Source organism: Cyrtonyx montezumae, unplaced genomic scaffold, assembly GCF_038088225.1.
Source record: "Cyrtonyx montezumae isolate F1298 unplaced genomic scaffold, pur_monq_1.0 scaffold_0, whole genome shotgun sequence".
Taxonomy (NCBI): domain Eukaryota; kingdom Metazoa; phylum Chordata; class Aves; order Galliformes; family Odontophoridae; genus Cyrtonyx; species Cyrtonyx montezumae.
The window spans coordinates 6,501,319-6,518,538 of NW_027071824.1; the positions used below are offsets into that span (position 1 = coordinate 6,501,319).

The following is a 17,220-nucleotide window of genomic DNA, read 5'->3' on the forward strand; positions in this document are numbered from 1 at the left end:
CCAGAATTAAATGCAAGTTTTCTTTTGATTTGATTACTTTCCATAGCGTAGAGTTAGGAGCAGGAAGAACTTAATGTTCCCAAATGTTTGATGACACTTACGTCACCCTTTTATTGAACATCTATTTCTTGCCAATGGCATCTCTTTATATATATAGTTACAATTTTAAAAATACAAAGATAAGTTCAAAATTTATTTTGTTTAGAGTTGGTTAAATACCTCAGGTTGCTAATAGAAGTTACTGATGTGTTCAAGTTATTTCCTGGAGAAAAGCTTCAAAACTGTTTGCCAAGATGGGATATTTCATTTGATTTAGCAAAAAAAAAAAAAAGTAGGGATAATAAAATCTAAAGTTTGGTTTTGAGTAAATCATTTCATTAAAACTACGGGCTATAAAAAAAAAAAAAAGCAAACATAAATTGGTGCAATTGTTGCCAATACTTTATTTGAAAAATAAGTTGCACTACTTGTTTTGGTCCTCTTTTAGCCTCATTTATAACTCTTTTTACACTGTTCTTTCTACATACATATTCAATTCCCTTTAGTCTCTGCAGTTTCATTCACTGCTCCTATTATTACACATAAATATATACATATCCTTGCCGCACTTTACATATAACATAGGTCTCTAAATAGATCAATGGCAGTGTAGGATCTTAAATTCTTTTTTGTAATATCTTTTTAAACCTATTTCTAATATGTCACAATTTAAACCTATGAGGATGTGTATGTACAGCACTGCTATTCCTGAAACTTTAGTAAGCAAATACTACAGATTGAAATTGGCAGCAAATTAAATGTAGGTAAAATAACTCACTTAATAAGTTGTGCCTGGAATCATACCATGATTGACTTGAAGGACAAGAACTCTGTTGAGCAAGTTGTATTATTTTCACAACCATTAGGCTGCCTTTGAGCCAAGGCAGAGAACATCAAATATTCACTGTTCTAACAATACACCCTGGAACTACCAAGCAGATACATACTGTGTGCTGTGAAAACCATGAGATTTTTATTTTAATAATCAGAAAACTCCAAACAAAACGTAGCAGTGATATGTCATCTTGCTAGAGTAATGGGTAGCAGACACAAGCAACATACTATTCCTGGAAGATAGATTTTGCCTTTTTTTTTTTTTTTTGTATTAGCTCTTTTGTATTGCAAGTTCAAATTGATGTCACAGAATTGTAGGGGTTGGAAGAGACCTCTAGAGATCACTGAGTGCAGTTCCCCAAGCTAAAGGTCTGCAGGACCTCTTAGGAGTCTACTGTGGTTTTCCATTATGTAGGGCTTGGTAATTATACAAGGAGAACCTTGAAATGTTCTTACTGATAAAGAGAGATTTGACAGTAAAGCAAGTAAGTTTATTGTTTAAATCTAAGTTAGGTTAGTGGTTGATGGCTTAGCACTGTCCATTCATGAGTGTTTGGTCGAATGCATCTTTGGTATCTGCATGATGTTCAAAATTTTGAAGTGTAGCACTACTGTATCTTAGTGTTGATATCCTGATGTGGGACCACTATTAACTCTGACATGCTTGACAGTCTCTTTTAAAATGTATGAGTAGAATTCCCACTTTTGATTTATCACATGTACCTATTAGAACCTACTTGTTTTCATTTCATTTATAATGGAACTCGTGAATTATTTGTTTGATATTTGAACACAAGGTGATGGAAAAGCATTGAGAGTATCTTACTAAGAAAAAATATATTTATTGTGAAATGAAATAAATGTAAAATATGCTTATAGAAAAATATAGGAAAGGTATCTTAAGCCTGAATTTTGCTTGACCTTAAAAGTGCCCAATGAAACGTTGATTTCTGAGCTTCCTGCTTGCCTCTCCTGTTACCTTTGCTGGTACTTATTGGAGACAGCAGTTACAGTTGCATGTTATGAGTTCAGATGGCAGAGAAAGTGCCTAGTCCAGAGAGATTTCTATAACTGGCTGATTATACAAGCTTGCAGGGTAAAACAGTTACGGGCAAGCTAAAAAAAAGACAAAAAAACAACTTTTCATCTATGTAGAATAGTCAACAATGAAACTAATGAAGTTCATGTCTAAAGCTCCTCAAAAACCTTTTTCCTGCTGTCTTATTACTTGCATGGGCCCTTCTTGTGGGAGCAAACTTCACCTGAAATACAATTAATTTGTGGACGCTTAATTCTTCTATTACTGTATGATCTAAAAGGTGAACGATCAAATGTGTAAGTTTCTTAACTGTTGTTATTTATGTGTCTGTATGTGTTTTGGAAGTTATTTTATTCCAGTCTTGCAAAAATATAAAGCAAAATTTTCTGATACCTGAATTACTTCTTTCACGTAGAAAATAAGTATGCTGCAATCAACATTTTTTATTACCCAATATTCCTATTAGCTTGCTCTCCTGGAAATTGATTAGTTTGATTGGCTTTTGTAATCTGTAATATAACTCACTGAACACGTATTTAAAAATAAAAATCTGCAAATGAAACTTGACTGGACCATGACTTGCAGACTGTACAGAACAGAGGTACTAAAATAGGAAACCCTTTTGCAGCAGGAAGAGGAAGGTGAGTTATCCCTGCATATCAGTTTGATCTACCACTGTGACTGCTAGTCCTAACCACTTTCTTAGCTATTGGAAGTATAGCGATGTAGAAAGTATACAATAGGAAGAAAGAGACTGCAAATTATTTTACTGTCAAATAACACTGTGGGCTATGGGTTGTGGTGTTTTCTGTTCAGTGCCATTGGTAAGCTGTTTGTTTTTCATTTAGTTGCAATTAATTTCATTGAAATCTGTTTCTCTTCTGAACACAAGATGCACTTGCAATTTGTGTACTAGTCAGAGAATTTAATCTACTTTTTGATAATATCCAAAATCTAAGAATAGCATGTCTAAATATATTAATTGCTGTGTTGGTTAATGGAACTGACGAAAGAATGGAGTTTTAGCATATGAGTTAAAGTGAAATGACTTTAAAACAAATTATTTATCTAAAAGTTCCATTTGTATGGTTTGTGTTTCAGTCTAATCATTAGGGCTTACTGTAGGTCAGCATGTCATATCCCAGTGGTGTCTGGTGAGATGGAGGGTTATCTCACATGTCAGCCAGATATCCCTGTGAACCGTTTTGAGCAGTCAAGATAATAAGACTGAATTCTGAAACAGAGTACAATTCAGAATGAGAGCTGGAAATACACAATGCCATGTGTGAGCACAGTGCTGCTGCTTATAAAGGTAGTCACCTTTTGGTATAAATAGTGACTTATGTTTGACAATATTCCCTCCAGGCTGGTTGCAGTGAAAATTGCAAAAGATGGCAAATCAGGTACAAATTCCTGTAGAGAAAAAAAAATGAAAGAAAACAAAAAGATTTCATTACTAGTAGTGGTTTTCTTTTTTGTTTATATTTTAAATCTAATCATAGATTGGATTTTCATTTTAATAGTGATATTGCATGATAACCTAGTATTTTTTACCATTTTTTTAACTGCTTTTACTCTTCCCTGTTCAATTGTGTTGGCCAAAATTATTTTTTTTATCAAAACAGCAGCCAGAAAAAATCTATTTTATTTTTATTAATCAAAGTATGGTTTTATGTATGCTGACGAAATTTTCTGACAATTCTGTATAGGTGTACTTTCATACTTCTGGGTTTGCTGGGTTTTTTGTTTGGTGTATTTTAACTTTATAAATAAGGAAAAGGCAAAATATGTTGCATATTTCTGAAAGGAAGAATTCTGTAGTCTCTGCTTTTCTGTCTTCTTGGATGATACAACCTGATTTCTAATTGCATATCTGAATCAAATTATTAATTTCATAATTGGAGTAGTTCTGTCATCTGTTATATAAGGAAAATGAACTGTAAACTACTTCAGTCTAGTGTTTATTTCCAACTTTAGAGCTATGACAGCATATCCTGCTGAATTCCATTATTAATGTTTAGAAAACAAACTTTTGGGTGCCTATATTTACAGTACTTAATTTGAAAAATCCTAAAAGCACCAAGGCTGCATGTATTTTTTTCCTGCTGCCTATCTATATATGGCTTGCATTGTGCTTGCCTTTTATTTTCAGTCATGTACTTGAGTTATCTTGCAATGATGAGAAAATTCCACTAGCATTTCTTCTCATGCTTGATACCATGGCTGTAACTCAGAGCAAAAGCTTATTGACTTCTGTAGCATTTGGTCAGCCAGTAGAGGCCACTCATAGCTTGCTCCTGAAGCTGGACGGTGATTTGAAAATAGGGTTTTGTTGTGTGCATGAGTTTTCTAATTCACTCTGAGTAAGCTTACACTGTCCTAATATGACTTGTACCTGAAAACAGTTCTGCTTATGAGCAGTTCTGCTTGTATGTGTTTAGTATTGGCATTTTCTGTTTCCTCTAATAAGTCTCATCATGTTAAGGATAAAAATCACCTTCAGTGGTATACATCAAGCAGGCTTAAAGCAAATGCTTTAATGGCATTTTTTTTTATATGCTTTGTTGGTAGAATATTTCCTCTTACTGTATTACATTATTCTCATGGAGTAAAGAGAAACTACTATAGTTTAGATTTCTGGGGAGGAGGAAGGTCTTTCTTATATGTTTTTGTTGTTTCTCCCAAATGAGGAATTGAGCTGAAGTAAAAACTAACCAAAGGTCAAAACAGCAAGCCTGTAGCAGATGAAAGAATTGAACCTGATCTCACGGGCTGAGGCTAGTATCTTAATCACTCTGCTCTTTCCTTCTGCCTGTATAACCATAAGGGTGACTTCACTTACTGATAGTAGTTTTACATAAAACATATTGTTTCAGCATTTTAGGTCATTCTTAATAAGTCCTTGCACTACTGAAGTCAAAATCCTGTTAGCTTAGTGAAGCTAATACTTCACCCTAGAATAAGTTTTATCTATGCAGATAGCTAAAAAGAAATAAAGATTTTTTTCATATGCAATATGAACCTCAGCATTTTAGTGATAACTTTTTGTAGTAAGGGAAGTTTGCTTCAATTTAAATATAATTAGTTGAATTCTAGAAGTTTGCAGTGTAATGAATTAAAAAAAAAAATAGCAGTCTTTTGTTGTCATACTTAATACTTTGGAGATGGCTACCCTGAAAATTTTCATTTTCCCAGTGTATAAAATTGCTAGGGCAGTGAAATATAGAAAACAGATTTTTTTATAACAAAAAATTTATATTTTGTTGATGGAATGGAATGAAAAATTTTTCTCCATTTTTTTTTAAATATATATTAGTCTGTATTTTATCGCAGCAGTTTACTTAATGCTGAAGGGGGGAAAACAGTCTGCAATTTAATTTAGAAAAGTTATCTGTATAAATTATGTTCAGCAAAGTTTTGCTGAGATTTTACTGTTTTTGACAAAGAATATGTGGGTGTAGCAGTAGCTCCTTTCTTGAAGTCTAACTGTTATTACATAAGCTGAAGCATAGTTGGGACACATGACACAGTGTTACGCTATCTGATTATCTGTTCTTTTCTGGGGAAATCATTCCCCAACATTCATTTTTGTGTTCTGTTTTTATTTATAAACTCAAGCAGAGATATATAAAAATCCATTCAGTAGGATCATAATATAATTCAGGTTGGAAAAGACTTCTGAAGGTCATCTCCCCTGGCCTCCTGTTCAGAGTAAGGTCAGCAATCAGGTCAGACCAGGTTGCTGAGGGCTTTTTCCAAGTGAGTCTTGAAAACACCCAAGACTGGAGGCACCCTTTCCAGGCAAACAGTTCTATTGTTTGAAAATAGTTTTATAGGTAAGTGTATATTCTCCTGTCAGTAGAATAAACTCCCTCTATCCTCACTGACTGATTTAATTAAATGTTCTGTAATACTCAAAAACTTGCTTGACAAAAGTACCTACTTTGAAAATGCAAAATTTCAGTAGTTGCAGCTTTTATGATTTTTTTAATTACTTAAATTAATTCTGCCAGGAATGAGATTTTTTAATCACAGTTCTGAAAATACTTAATATATGGCAAATAAACTCTTCCTTATTTAGAAAGAATAAAATTCAACTGGGAGAGGATAGTTTGACTTAATTACCTAACTGTCCTTTGCTGTAATCTTGTTCATTCTTGAAGTAGGTAAAAGCAGTTGCATCGTCTATTCTGTACCCGATCTTCCATATTTTTAGCATTTAAAAATAACAGTTGCTGTAGTTAATATTATTTTGTTGAGTGAATTCCTTTCTTTATCCAATTATTTGACCATCCTTCTTGCATTTATTGCTTCTGAAGTTTGTTATACGTAGTAGCTCATGCTTGAGGATATGATGTTTGAAGCAAATACACCTGCTCGTTAGTTTTTTTCAATTTCATTATGTCTATCCACATGGACCTTAATTTATTTGGAAGAACATTCTTTGCAAGGAACTCAGAAGGGGGTACCTTGGCTCTGATTTGAATTGCCAGGATTTCAAGGACTCCGTAAACGAGCAAGCCACTAACTGGTCTTATTATAAAGTACTAGTAAAGACTTGAAACTCAGTTTCTTCTGGCTCTGAGGAAGAACATTAACTTCATTCATGTTATATCATTAATAGGTTATAATATCTCATGCAATTTGTAGCTGGAAAGGCTTTGCACATAAGGAACATGAGAAGCAAGGAGGCTCAAAGGTCAGCTCTGGTTTCTCTTTACACATCATATTTTGCTGCTTTATGCATCTGAGCCTCAATACAAATTGCAGCATGATTGAGCTGTGTAAAGTTCCATGATATTTCTTTTATATTTTTATATATCAGTTTTGTTCTTCATCCTTTAAGTCATCCTTCCTGGTCTTTCGTTACATCTAGTAACATTTTTAAAAGTTGCTATTCGTATTTGGGGCTGGGGAATAGTTAGAAATACTTCCACTTTTTATTCTTGTTATAGCTACCTAATTTCCACTATGAGTGTGATTGTGCTCAGTTATAAGATAATGGAGCTAGGAGAAACACATGCTATTAAATACACTGCTGAAAAGCTTGAAAGATATTACTGTGTAGCATCAGCTCTGTGATACTCTCTACTTAATGTTAATTTAACTTAATACTCATAAGTTAAATGAGTGTAAATGAGAGCTAACGGTCTTGTGTATGGAACAAAGACATTTAATATTGTATAAGGATTATCCAGAAGTACACTGTTAGTGAATGAACTTCATTTTAAGTTTAAAATGACCCCCTGGTCAGTCTTCTTCATACTCCCATCACATAAATATGATTCCTCAATGTATGGGGAATGGGACACTTAAACCCATCCCCACTTGCATACATTCTATAGCAAAAAATAAAAAATAAAAATAAAAGAAATTGTAGAATCATAGAATGGTTTGGAGTGAAAGGGACCTTAATAATCCATTCTGTTCTAATCCCCTGCTGTGGGCAGGCTGACCAGGGAATTTGGGGGGGGAAGAAACACTTTGTCAACCTTCAGTTCTGTTTATCCTTCATTTACCAATAGAAGCCTGGTACTTCCTTGAGCTCATTTTTGTGCTCTGGGACTTATAAACCAACTCTAGAAAAATGCATTTTTCTATATGAATAAAGAATCTGAACAGTTGAGTGACTATTTGTTTCCAATTGCATAAACATTCCAATTGATTTTGCAAATAGTGATTTAGGAAATTGCGATTAACCATAGTTTTTTGGTTTTTTTTTTTGCTCCCCCCCTCCCCCATAGATGGCAGTTTTGCAAAGATTAATTCATTTGCATTGCCCCTTATGAATCTTACAATCATCAACATTCAGTTTTGTAGAAAGATCTGTAATTATGCATTATTATTTTGATATTGTAAATATTGTGTGGCTGCTTGGTAAAACTGAAGCTTCCCAGGATATGTGAGAAAAACCTGAGTGGTGTATTCTGTGATCAATTGTATATGTTCATATAATTCCTATTCTCATATAAATTAATAGAAAGATGTATTTATCTTTCGTATATTATTTTAAAACTGAAAAATCTGTCAAGTACTTTTTCTTGGATTTTCAGTGCTTATTAAATTTCAGATTATGTATTTTGAGTAAGCTGGAAACTTAAACTTGTTTCCATAAGTACGGCTGTGGGTAAACAACCAATTTTAGTCCAGAAAATAGCTTTTGCTTCTGTCAACATGTTGTTTATTTTCTCCCTGAGATAAAAAGTTCAGTTTTCTGATATTTGTACCAAGATAAAGTCTATAAACAAGATTAATATAGTGTGGAAAAGGTTGTCAGCAGCCCTGGCAAAGGAAATAAGTTGCCTGTACACAGAACATACTGTAAACTGAATAAAAGTGTCAGGTCCACCATGAGATAATGTGATCATGAACCTCTAACAAAGCATGACATAGGCACAGTCGGCTTTTCTTATAGCCATAGTGTAGAAAATGGATTACTATATTCCAGGGGTACCCACTGGAATAGCATGAAAACTTCATTTTGAGATTAATGCAGGATGTAACTCTTGAGAGCCAAGCAACATGTTTACCTATGTTGTGAAAAGTAGTAGTTTATAATTTCTAAATGTTAAGATTAATAACTGTTTTTAAATATTTGATCTAATTTTTAAGGCTTTTTTTGTGAACTGGTGTTTCTTGCTCTTAATTAATGGATGAATGACAGTGTAAAAATTGTCTGAACTTTGGCCGCTGATTTATTGTTGTCATGTGGTTATGTGCAGTCTCAGTAAGTCTAGGAAAACAGTAAACTGCAAAAGCTGATAAAACAGTAGGTGTTCCATGGATGTTCTATGCTGAAGGGAATCTTTGAGATAGAAAAACTATGTAGTCACTCTCTAGTATGTAGTGTCTTCTCTTCTGGGCTTCCTAATGCACGCAAAGGTTTTTCTGCAATACATGCTTTTCAAGCACCGTCAGCCAGAAAAAGGACAACATTTTAGAATTCCTTTATTTGACCCCTTGTTACTTCTAAGGTTACAGAAACAGAATAGAGTCAAATACTTCAAATCTTGGGGCTTTCAAATTACTTCAAAAGTGCGCTTCCAGTTTTCTAGATTTGGAGCTCCAACTGCTATGGTTTTTCCTCTGTTATAAGAGGAGATTATTTTTCTTTAAAGGTTGAACACATTGTTCTTTAAACAAATTATAGGTTGTTTTTATTTGTGAATCTTAAGCCTATTTACTTGTGGCAAGTTTGAGCCAGATAAGCATATTATTGGTGAATTTTGTCACTTCCTTTCAAAACTGGCAGAATGTCTGACTTCTTTCCCACTTCTACTGACTGCAGAGCTAATTCCAAGGAACTACAAGTCACTTTCTGTATTCTCCAGCAGGAATTGTTTGCCTTTTGCTTTGTTTGTTCAAGCATGAGTTTCATTGGGTGGTCCCTAATTCTTCTTTTGCCTGTCTACATGTGCAGACAAATTAGTTCTATTAAGGAGATTATAAAAATAAAGCTGGTTGCATATTTGACTACTACAGGAATATTATCATCTGCACGTTACAGGAAAATTCTACGTGTGCTGTCATGAATTCTTGATTGCTCTTAATTTAAGTCTATTAAGTCATTTTTATTTCAGTGTTTATAAAGGGCTAGACAAAAACTCTACCACATAGTATGGTAACAATCATGTCTTTGCTTATTTTTTTTAAATCAACTTGAGTTTCAAGTGCTTTGTGTTGTGTTTTCAAAGGCTGAGTGAGAGCAGGGGTTTTTTTGTATGTCAAATGTGATTTTCAAACCATCTAACTTTCAGTTTTTCAAAGTAAGCACTTCATGGACTTTCAGAAAGAAACTTTGGCCCCAGATATCTGTAAATTTCTAACATCCAATCAGAATTAGCCCAAAGGGTTTTCGTAAATCCTGTACAATGCCTTTCTGTACTCAGTTTTTAATTCAAAAATACAGATATTTTATTTTACAAAATAGAGACAGTACACTACATACAGCATTTGGAACTTGCACTGTTTCCTCAATAAACAGTCTCTGTGTTCATGTGCCGCTCCATAATTCAAAGAATTTTTTTTCCTACTTTTCTCCCTTAGATAACTCCAGGAACAGGTGGTAGCAGAAAGACAATTCACTTGTCCCAGGATTCTCTTCACCACGAGTAAGTATCAGTACTGGGACTTAGAAGTCATCTTATTTTTGTTTGCGTTACAGTAGTACTTCTTCCCCAAAGCCACATCTTACAACTGTACAAATGTGATAAGAGAACCTCATCTTAGCTACATAATGTTCTTTATTAAACAGTAACATCTATAATCCTTTGTAGTTCATTTTATGTTTCTTAATGAAACATGCAGTTCAGTACTTTGTAAATGTATTTTTATTAACCTGCTTAAGTGTATGCTCTTCTAAAAAGCAACATTCGTTAGCGCCCTAAAATAGGATAGATATCAAATGTAACAGGTTGTTTAAAAAGATGTGCTTCCTATTTTTCAAAAGTAAACAATTTCATAAATGCCTCATTTGAATACTTGAAAATAAAAAAGCATCACAGTCTTGAATCTTAAACAATATATATCATATGAGAAAAAAGATTGTAATTTTCACAAAAATGTATTAATTGTTTGGACACACACAAATAGAGAACACCATTCAGTTCATTTAGGTACTGCAGTTGTGCAATTAATGTGAACTGCTGTTCTGTCCAGCTGATAACATTAGTTGTATTCTTTCTTAATCTCTTTTGAATAATTACAACAATAAGGTAAGTTTCCTATAATTTCCGAATCATACATCTGAAACACAGGCAGAGATGATTAAAAAATAATATCTGCTAGGATATGCACAGTATGTAGTTTACTGATGTTCAGCTAAAGAGGTTGTGATTTCATAAGTTATTTCTGCCCAAAAGTAATCCAGCTGATACTTTATAGCTTTCATCTTTTGTCAATTTTATTACAACAAAGAAGCACACAAATAACATTTATTAAGTGAACAGCCAAAATGATAAACCAATGTGTCATAAACATTGATTTCTTGTTATAAGGGGTATTATTCTTTATGTAGGGCTTTTTTTAATATCTAAATGTGGAACACAGTGAAATCGCTTTGATGTATTTTTTCAGTTGAAATAAGTTGCACTAATCATTTAGTTTGTAATCCAATGACTCGCCACAGACTAGAGTTTGTGTGGAGAAGGATCATTCTACCCATATCGCAGTCTGCTGCTCCCCTTTTTAGCATTTTCTGTTGACAGTCAGCTATGTGGATTTTAGATGTAACTCAGTGTATTTCCTACCTTCATCAGCTTCCTTCACGTTGCTGACCTTTTTTTTTTTTGTTGTTGTTGGATCACTCACAACTGTTGCATGTTTTTTGTTTCATCTACTGCCACACTGTAATTGTGCTTGCATGACATTTCCCTGTTTTATTCAGCTCTTATTTTGCAATGCAAGTTGAACTGTTCAGTGCAGTTGATGAACACCTTTCATGTCTATCTTATATTAATGCCTACTAATTTATATCTCAAAGTATACTTGTAACTTTCTTACTGTCGTTTCATTTTTAATTTCACGCTTTTCTTTAATTATCTCCAGAGTAGCAAAAGGATTTAGCAGTAGGTAGGTTTCAGTGACAACTGGTATTGTATGATGATTTCCTTACAATACCAGAATGAGACTGATTATCAGCAAAGAGCTTTCAGATTTGGGGCTTAATTAAAAATAAAAATATGTTGCTCTGAAACTAATACCTCGTATTAATTTTTTAATGAAGTTGGAAACTACAACAAAGAGCACAATCATGCAATTTGGTAGTACAACCTCATAGTTACAATACACTGTTTTTTCAACATTTTCACCGCCATTAGCTATTCATTTACACTAGCAATAAACAAAACCCTGCATGCTGCACTCATCAATACCTGTACCAACGGAGATGACACGCTGTCACTGTCACCACTGCTGAAACATACCACCAACTGCCTCATTGTGCTCACATCCACTCTTTGGTCTCCATCAATGTTCAGCAAGCATTTATGAATGTCAGTGGGTGCCTTTTTTACCCTGTGGAGAAACTGTGACATACCTTTGCTTCATATGCGCTTCCATGTCAGTTGCCATTGTCGGACTGCCACTCTGCTGCCATCTGTCACATGGCAATAAAAGGTAACAGGATACTGAAAGGGAAGGTTCAACTTCTTGCCATACCACCAACCATGTATATCTGACATTGTAATGCAACATAATGAAATCGGGGACATTACTTTTGGAGTAGTCTTAATTTCTCAGACAATACCATAGATTTTGATTCCTCTTAAAATATATTAGTTACACTTAATATTTTCATGTCATTATATAGGTGTTCTGTTTATGCTGTGCAGAAAAAGTTAAATAAACTATTAAATTTAATAACCTCAGAAAAAGTGTAGCAGTCATAATTGCAAGTAATTGCAATAACTCTTTGGAATAAGGCTGCCAATATTCAAGATTGTATAATTTTGTGTAGATATGAATCCACTAATTCTACTGCCTTTTAATTTCACTTTAGATTCAAATTCATGCCTCAGTTTGTAAGGTAGTACAGTAATGATTACCACATAGTCCAGAGTACTTAAAAATCTTTCTGGCTATAATCATTAAAAAATAACACTTCAAGATTAAATATCAGATTGCTTTTATTTATATCACACACATTATAGTAAATTAAAATATCATTTTTATTTTATTTTACCTTCTTTGTCAAAATATAATTACCTATAAATCCAGTGGCTACTGAGAAGTGAAATTTGTAGTGTATTCTTTCAGTACTGTAGCAGACCGAGAGTTCAATAAAAATATCCCATTAAAATAAAGCGTAGCCAACGGCTGTATTTTCCTGGCAGACAATAAAATACCTAAAAGCACGCACAGGCTGGTCATATGACAGCATGTGCTTTGTTAGTTATATTGTTAAACCTGTCTTTTCTTCTTCTCCCACAGCCATTGGTTTAGCCCTGGGGCAAGGAAGGAACATAGCCAGGTAAGGACTGTTTTAATCAGAAACAGTTTACTTGAGATGTATTAAGGAGTTTAACTACCTCTATACCAGAGGCAACAAACTAATACTTAAAGAAACGATCGACAGAGCAGGTATAATTTTATATTTCCTTGCACGAAAATTTATGGACAGTTCAATGCCTTTCAAAAAATCCTTCCATTATTTAGAAATTATGAGTTAATAACTTAATTTCAGTTGTTTACTTGAGTTTTCACAGTTTAAATGAAAATGTCTCCTGTTTTGTTTTGTTTTTTAAAGAAAGACTTTGTTAATTGTAAAATCTCTAATTATTGTGGGTTTTTTCTCAAAATGCAGTAATTACGTAAATTTTTGATTTCCTGATTTTGTGAATGAAGTGTACAGCGACAAGAGTGGGCAGGTTTCTGCAGGATGGATTTCATTTCAATTTTTCTAAATGTCATTATTTAAAAAGACCACAGTAGTGGCAGAAAAAGCTATTCAATTTCCATTGTAACCAGACAAGCATAGAGTGTCATGGTACAGCTATTGGTTAGGATAAACTGTAGGCTTATCTACTGAGCCTCTATGGTACAGTTCCTAAGATGGTCAAGTCTAGAAATGTGTGAAGAGAATGTTGAAAGCATGTTTATATTTGGTTAGAGACATGGAGGAATACTTTTCCTTATGAACAGCTATAAGATCCAAAGAGAATATACTGTCCAAGAGCAGTGAACTATGAAAATATATCTGGTTTTGTATAGTTAAGATCAAATATTAAGTAACTGAATAAGTCAATGATGCATTGGAGTTTAAGACTACAGTTCACTCTTCAGATGGTAAAAATTGCTACAATAACAGTAGATGTAATTAGATCCCTTCCAGTTCACTTGTATGCTCACAAATATAAATAGATTTAAGACATCAGAAGGAAATAAGGTGCATAGAATTATTTGAAGGGTTTGTCATAGAGGGTGATCCCCCATGAGTACTTGTAGCTCTAGAAAGTCAGAGTTTAATTCAACATGCTCCTCTGCTTCTTTTGGACTCTGTAGCACAGCTGAATTTCTCTATTTTATCTGCTCGGAATTGTTGGAGTGGAAAAAAATGTGTAGCACAGTTTTAACTATCAGTTGAGAATTTCTGACATCATACAGTAAGCTGACTGACACTTAATATCTGAACAGACAACTTTATACAATTCATGTTTAACTCTCGTCATTTTGAAATGTGTTTCTTAGTAGAAGAATCACAGTAGAGAAGCATTTTTAAAATTGTCTTAATCATGATAAGCAATTCCTTTGGGGTATCTTAATCCTATTTCTGAAATTTTGATGCTATAAGTAGGAAAATTTACTAGATTAAAATGAATTTGAGTGATTATTTTTGAGTGTTTTTTTAATATATTGGTTGTCTCGGAGTATAATCTTTTCTCGGGTAACAGTAGATTTGAATTACTTTCAAATTGTACATGTTTATTTTGCATTTCCTCAAGGCTGCAGTTTCAGAAAATCATTTTAAAATACTCCATTCTTAACTTAGGCTATTAGTAAATTCTGAAATAAAGCTAATGTCAAATAATGTGTGTGCTTCTAGGGTATTGTGTTTGGTTTTGTTGGCGTTTTGTTTTGTTTTGGGTTTTTTAGACCAATATAAGGAATGAGACAGTCTGTAGCATTCTCCCTGAAGCTGCTGAAGATCCATACTGTAAATTTGTAGGTTATGTGGGCTAAATACTTTCTCTTTTAATTGATTTCTGAAATTAAAATTATTACATTAGAAAGGAGTAATTAAAATCTGGCTGGTGATCTATATTTTTAAAGACATAATTCACTTTTTAACCAGAGAGTATTGATAATAAAAGAAATGTCATCTTCATCTTATCATGAGGTAAATATACATTATATATAATTCTGGTAAGGATTGTCACTATATTTAAATGCAATTTGCAGGTGCTATGATTTGCTGACCATAAGAAAATGGAAGAAAAGTAACTTGCAGTAATGTAACAGAATAAGATATCTTTACACGTGCTTTGATTGCCCTTTAAAAATGCACTTCTTCACTGCATCTAAAAATTTGACAACTGAAATGACAAGGAGCAGTCTGTATGCAAGAAGCAAACTATAAAAAGTTAGGGAAAATTTAAGAAAGATTTTTAGATAGGTGTAATTTTCTTGGAGTTGATGTTCGTACACAGGGTGAAGGTGTAGTTGACCAAGTCATTACATTCATGGATTTCCAGTAGGCTTTTAAGTTTTTCTGTACTTTGTGTTCAGTATATGAATAGCTCTAAAAAATATTTTGTTATTGTTTTTATTTTTATTATTTGTTGTTGTTCTGGTTTTTTTTAGTACTGTCAAGTTTTGGTTTCACTACTGCAACTTTTTAACAGCATTTCTTTGCTATTAACTGCCACTTGACCCATCTTGACAAATATCAGAATGCTGGAAGTATAATTATGAATTTTGGAGATGATCCTAATGAAAAGTCTTCTCTTATTTGTTTAAAAATGAGTTAACCAAAGCTTGTTCCAGAACCTGGGACATTACTACAGTTAAGCAGCTCTTTCATTATCCCTGCTTCACCACTATCGTGGGAAGCTTTAATAATGTGTTTTTGTTATTTCTGCAGCTTTCAAATTATAAAAACTCCCGGGGCTTAGAGAAATTTATAGCTGCTTCATACTGGATTAACTACAAGCACCAACCTGAATATATTTTTTTCATAATTTAAGTCTTCCCCAACACTTTTGATTTTAAAATCTTAAAAATTTGAGTATGAAAATTTTGAAGTTTTACAGATAAGTAAAATGTGGCATTGTGTACATCTTTGTAATGTGCTTTTAGAATGCTTATTTTTTCATTTTCATTTATTTGGGAATTTATAATAAAGCACGTATTTATGAACATGCAATCTTAGTTATTACCATAAAATGTTATTAGGCATCCATCAGTTTTAGACTCCAGGGTGAAAACATTATTGAAGAATTACCCAAAAGACAGGAAACAATACCATTTCTGAAAAACAAATACAGGCACTGCATGTGAAACTATTGAGCATATTTTTTTAACATCTTCAGCTCTTACGAGACAATCGATCGGACAGAGGACACAAGAAGAACAGCTCTGTAAAAACAGCTAGCAGGTAAGCTTGGGTTATTAGCAGCTCTTGTTACAACTGTTAACGTATTTGTTGATTTATTCATTCTCAAATTATTTCTTAATTTTTATATATATTTTGGGATATTTTCAGTGTTTTTCTGTTCTTGTGATTTAAAGCCTCTTTTGTATAATCTAATCTTTGCTGGCACAGACTTTATCAGTATCTGTATCCAAATAAACTTAATAAACTCAATCTCTTTAATAAACATGAGAATTAAATGGATACTGAAGCAAGGTTTGTGCTTCTGGCATCTAAGTTAATTGTTGAAAATGTATGAAATTACCATTATTCATGCTTTTGAAATCAAGAAGTCAACGCAAATACTATAACACTTCAATTGTTCTTAAGTCGTGTTTCAACAACAAAAATTTGAATATGAAGACTAATCAAACAAATCTATCCTGCAGCATGTTTCCTGCCCCTCAGAGTAACAAGTTAAACACTGAACTGATAAGAGTCTGTTCCTAGAGGGGTTTTTGTATACATTACCTGTTGAATTATCTAGTCTGACAAAATTATTTTAAATATAGTATTTTTTCAAAAGTGAGAAACTTGTGTTTCACTTTTTATACACAATGCTTTTCATGTGATGTCATGAAATTATTTTAAGTTATCATAGATTTGTATCATTGTAAAATACTATGGGTTTGTGTGAGACAATACACCTGTCTTTCAAGCATTTACCTTGTATTATATATGTCCTGAAATAAGTTTTTCACATAATTGCTTTGATGAATAGCTGGAAAGTGAAATGAATACTTCCTTCAAAAATATGCATACTAAAGATGAATCTGTCATATTCAAATTTTGCTTACTTAGTTTTTAAAATGCTGGTTGGGCAAATGCTGGTCATTCATCTTCAGAAATGGTGGCTTTACCTATTTAGCCTTTTATTTATTAAGCAAAAATATTTTAAAAGTTTTGCATATGTTTTTAGCAAATATTTTTGTTACATTGCATTATTGCTCAGAATATTAGTTTGAGTGCACGTTAAATAAGAATTTTCACCGTAAGTATGCACTTTCAGGCTGTTTACTTGAAACTGAGAGAGTAAGTGGACATTTAGAAGCCAATTATATTTGAAGTACCATAGCACTTGAAACTGTGTTAGAGGAATTCAGAATCGTAAGTTCCGTATTTATTTTTCTGGTCAATGAAGTTCTTTCAAAGTGACTGGTACCTATGCAAGTAGTTAGAA

General features: G+C 33.1%; 1 protein-coding gene across 2 annotated transcripts in view; it reads left to right on the forward strand.

Moving 5' to 3' along the window:
* The window catches only part of GPATCH2 (G-patch domain containing 2), a 100,737-nt gene that overhangs the window by 57,986 nt on the left and 25,531 nt on the right, over positions 1–17,220 (forward strand). For both annotated transcript variants that reach the window (XM_065744028.1, XM_065744110.1), the window contains exons 6-8: positions 9,959–10,023; positions 12,842–12,881; positions 15,940–16,004. In XM_065744028.1, coding sequence (XP_065600100.1) covers positions 9,959–10,023; positions 12,842–12,881; positions 15,940–16,004 — 170 coding nt within the window. The remainder of the gene's footprint in view (positions 1–9,958; positions 10,024–12,841; positions 12,882–15,939; positions 16,005–17,220) is intronic.